General features: G+C 38.2%; 1 protein-coding gene across 2 annotated transcripts in view; it reads left to right on the plus strand.

The window, feature by feature from the left end:
* Nucleotides 1-5,000, plus strand: part of LOC145469622 (uncharacterized) — a 25,396-nt gene that overhangs the window by 19,769 nt on the left and 627 nt on the right. The window contains exons 5-6 of one of the 2 annotated variants that reach the window (XM_081453377.1): nucleotides 3,895-4,095; nucleotides 4,785-5,000. The exon at nucleotides 4,785-5,000 is cut by the window's right edge and continues 627 nt beyond it. In XM_081453377.1, the coding sequence (XP_081309503.1) occupies nucleotides 3,895-4,095; nucleotides 4,785-5,000 (417 nt within the window). The remainder of the gene's footprint in view (nucleotides 1-3,894; nucleotides 4,096-4,784) is intronic. The other variant, XM_081453378.1, reaches the window with a different exon arrangement.

Below are 5,000 nucleotides of genomic sequence, written 5' to 3' on the forward strand. Positions count from 1 at the left end.
CAGCCTCAACCACAGAAGAAAGGAAGGCCTTCCACAATTGATTCAGGCGACGAGAATTGAACTTTTATACCTGAAGTAGACTATATTTTCGTTCTGACTTCAGAACTGCTTGTTTCTTTGTCATGCTCGAATATGTTCTCGTCACATGACATCGTTTTGCATACTAAATGAGGCGTAAAGGCGTTTCCGGTCCCGCTTTTTTTAACAAACCGGCTACTGGAACAATACACCAAAAATCTAAAATTTAAGGCGATAAAATTGTGTGAGATCTCAAAATGGATCTAATAAAGTGGTAATTGAACTTCGGGTCGTGCAATTTTAGTCTGAAATCATACTTGTGATTTCAGACCAAATTGCACTCCCCTTAGTTCAATTACCATTATGTATCATTCTTTATACACATTGATTTGCCAATTTAAGGTATTCAGTAGACCTGCGGCACCCTAGAAATTTGAGTCGATGCCGGGGGCTCCTTCACACATGGGGGTGCCAGGTAACCTAATCAATGACCTCACATCACCAGGGATCCCAGGGGGAGGAGGACATTGCTATCTGTCCAGGGACATGGTGAGAGTCACGTGTACACTTATTACAGGAATGACTTTTAGCTATATTTACTCGAAGTGGGTTTCCATAATTTACAAAGAACTGTTTTCAGTCCAAACTTATGTGGTAATTTTTTTTTTAAATATCTCTTTTCTTTAGAATGATGTTGATAATGAAGAGCCTACTGATCTGCTTCAAGAAAGCAGCAAGAAAGAAACTCAATCTCTGTCTTCTCTAGTTCCAAACAAGAGGAAATCTGCACGTGAAGAAGAGGATATCCTAACGTGTGTTTTAAACGTCATGAAAAATCCACCGCCAGTTCCGTTGCCAAACAACACTACAGACGACAATGATCTCTTTGGGCAAGTTGAGGAATCACACAATCACACATTAAAAATTCCAGATGGTCGTGCAAAAGAAATGCTCAAAACTAAAAGCAGCTACTTGTTGAAGCAGAGTTCAAGGAAGATCAGTTAGTTGCCAATCGTATGACATTGTTGTGGCCAGGACAGTTTGCAAATGCAAGTATCTGTGTGTTTCTACAGACATTAGCCTCATCGAGTTCAGCTGACAACATTAACTATACCAATATAGGAAGACCTGATAAAGGGCTCACCTACTAAATTGAGACTTAAAAGTTATAAACTTTAAAGTTTTGTTTGTTGTAGTGTACCTGACATTGGGCATGATTTGAAATCATTATTTATTTATTGCCCCTCCAAATTAATAAATATTAAATATTGTGCAATATTTTAAATATTTACTGTGCATTTATTGCACGGCAAATTTTGATATGTTTATTATATGGTACTGAGCTTCATTTTAAAATATATATATATTGCTCCTACAAATTATAAATATATATGATATTGGGCATCATTTAAAATATATTTATTTATTGCCTTTTGATAAAGCTTCATTCTGTGTCAATACTGTACATTTCAAATAAATTTATTGGAAATTTAAAATGGTGTAATAATTCTTATGTAAATATCTAATCATTTTATCTTCCAAACTTGTATTTACTGTAAAAAGTATTTGTATTAAAAAAAAATTGTTAATTGATTTGTTTTGTTATGAAAGTCCAAATTTTCGTTATTAACAAATTTTAAAACGGAGGGGAGGTGGGGGGGGGGAGAAATTGTTAATGGCAAGTGAAAGAGACAAAACGGCTAGTCAAAAACCCAGTTCCTATTGATAAATGTAGGTTGACAACTGCATTGCTATTGGATGCAGAAGGAACCACATACATAATCCATTACAATGTAAGAACCGTACATACCAGTTCACTTTCTATCTGTTTGGCTTCTGTTGTGACAAACAACATTTACCTTCATTACTCGAAACCTTTATTAATATACCTGTAAATAATTGTTGTTCCGAAGATTCTCATAGATGGCTTGACACACAACAGGCACAAATTCTGAAATTTTTGAGGTGCCTATCCTGAGGGCATAATGGAGGCTCGTATATGACTCTCCTAGAAAGAAATGTAATTTTTCATTTCCTCGTGGGATGACAAGTTGACTGTATCAAATGAACTCTTGTAGGAAACCCAATCAAGGAAATTACTTTTGCAGTGGTATGGTCTGATAAGTAAGATCATTCCTGAATTTTGCAGGCAGATTGAAACGGGTCTACCCTTGTTTCGGAGCTTCAGTAGTTCGATTTCAATCAAATGGCGGTTTTCACGTCAAAATCGCTTTGAAAATATCAACTATCGAAAAAAAAAATCACAACTATACATAGACAAAAATCTTTTGACGACTCTGCTTTCCTCTGATGGGGTTACAACTTTACATTTAATTAACCAGTAAAACTGTGACGTGACCACCCATGGGCCACAATATATACAGTGCCATTAGAAGCTGTCTCCTCAGCGGTCCGCACCGTTTGTTTATGACAATATTGTGAAGCAGCTTGCTTTTGAAAAGCGAATATGTAAACTTCGGTAATTTGTTCTTTTCAGACAGATCAAAGATGTATAATATTTATCGTAAGCTGCTAATATATGAAACAGCTCGTTGTATTGCGAGCAACAGGACGTTTTGGGCAAAATACGATCGCCTAAACTTGCCCGTTTAGCCATAACAAAATGGATGTAAACAAAGCGGAGCAAATGAACTCACCAGTCGCAAGGTATCTCAAGGTTAGTGCTAACTTCTCGCCTGCTGGGATGCTCTTTCGCATGTTGGTGTCCTGTTTCTGTGATTGTGGCTTAACCATTTCTAAAAGCTCGTCGAAGCAAGTTTGATCCATTCGCAAAAAATTTTTGAATGCCGCAGCATCTTCTGTGCGAAGCTCTTGGACGAGCGTGTTGTACGCTCCAAGGGTGGGATTTCTACTGATATACGGTTTCGTCCAAACCTTTCTATTTTTCCGGCGCTTTCTGTTTCTTCTTCGGCGATTAACATACAATATGACCGAGACAAGCGGCAACTCTACGTGAGTGCCACTGCACTACGTCGGCCATGATGCAAATTACCGTGTGTTGAGATTTGACGCGAGTTTGAGTTTAACGCACGAGTCTGCCAACTTTTTGAAGTTTGCCAACACGAGTTTACAACTTTAGTTTTCCGTGTGCAGGCCGCTTTAGTCGTTAGCAGGTTTTAAACTTTTCTTGCTAAAAAACATTAAGAACACTTGGCGATAAAACACGAAACATTTTGGCGACAAAAACAGCTTTAAATTTTGGCGCGACGCATAGTAGAATACTGCCCCTAAAATGACCAATCGCAGCGTGCGTACTAACTGAGAGATATAATAAACTTGATTATTTTTGAAGGCTGTTCATCGATTTCGATCAAGGGACCAAATAATTTTTTTTTAGATCTTACCATAGTTGATAGAGGGGGGTTGACCCTGCACAAAACCTGGCAAAATACGGAAGATGGTTATGTGTAGCCTCTGAACAGGCTCTGTAGTCGAGGATAGGGCGAAGAGAAAGCGGGAAGAAAGAGAATAGAAGAGAGAGGAGGGTAAAGGTGAGGGGAGATACCCCTACCCCCTCGGCCACCTTACTCTCAGCCAGTTTCTTCTTGGCTCTTGCAGCCGCGGTCAGACCCTTCCAGCCGGGGCCTGTTCACAGGCTAGGTTATGTGTAATCATACAACTAAGCAATAGAAACATAGCGATTATTTAATTCATATTCTTTGAGCATCAAACAAAAGATGTGCAGGGTCAACAACCTTCCAGCATAAATCTTAGTCTGTTTGTTTACTTCTCTGATGTTTACCGGGTTTCTCAATCATTCCCTCTATTAGCTATGATCTTACGGTTATTCTTCGTAAATGTTTGGCTTATTGTAGGAAATATAGCCTTAAATCTTTTCATTAATTCTGTCAATAGGTGATTGGAGACAAGTCAGGAGCGTATTCAGCGATTGCGATGAACAGAAAGAATTCGGTAGACGCTGTTCACATTTTAGAGAAAACTGCGGGCGCTAGGGTGAAGTTTGTTCATGTTGTGAGAAATCCATTTGACAACATTGCGACCATGGTCCTGGAGCACAAAAACATCAAGGCACGGCATGGAGAACATAGAGTAAAGGTATGATAAAAATTAGTAATATACGTCATGTATGTCTGCAGCCAACAATAAGGCACAGTTATGCCTGTATGATTACAATTATTAAACAAAAAAAAATTTACAAAAAAGACTTTATATTTCTTACGGGTTAGTAGTTTAAATTGGGTTTTTCCAAGTGGGAATGACTTCTTAGCAATAAACAATTTAAGAAAACTTACTAAAATCACAACAAAGCATTAAGGCAAATAAAACGACAAGGCATTTGCAAAAGATGTGAAATAAAATATTGGAGAGTTATACATAAACTGCGGAATGAATATCTTTGAAGAGCGTTTGATTTTCAAATGACTTTTATAAGCAATTTCCGTTTTTTTCTTTTTTTTTCCTGCTGGTAAACTTATTTGGGGGGGGGGGGGGGGACAAAGTTATGTTGTGTTTTGCAATTTTGATAACACTATACAATTCTATGTTTTTAAGTAAACCGTGCTTCCTTTCTCTAAAGGGCAAAACTAGCAAACAAACAACAGCAGCTCAAGCATACAGTATTTTCGATGTTTATAACATTTCTGCAAGAAGTTATTCATTCAGCCGAAAAGAAGGTTTTCAGCCAGAAAACGGACAGTATGCATCCCAAAACTGGCGAAGTGGTAGTTAACATATTGAAATGACTTCGGCATTAAAGAAGTACACTTCTTAATGATTTGCGTCAGCAGGTAAACGCTCCTGAAGAACTTGAAGGAAAAACAAATTTTTACTTTAATTTGGCCAAGGGATGTAACAAGGCCAGGGAAGCTTTTCCGGGCAGCTTCCTTGATGTACCAAGCATGGAGATAGTCAAGAACCCTGTGGAAACCCTCAGAAGAATCTGTCAGTTCCTGGAAATCACGTGCACAGAGCAATATCTCCAGGACTGCGCAGCCACTGTG

Source organism: Orbicella franksi, chromosome 15 (assembly GCF_964199315.1).
Source record: "Orbicella franksi chromosome 15, jaOrbFran1.1, whole genome shotgun sequence".
NCBI classification, from domain to species: Eukaryota; Metazoa; Cnidaria; class Anthozoa; order Scleractinia; family Merulinidae; genus Orbicella; species Orbicella franksi.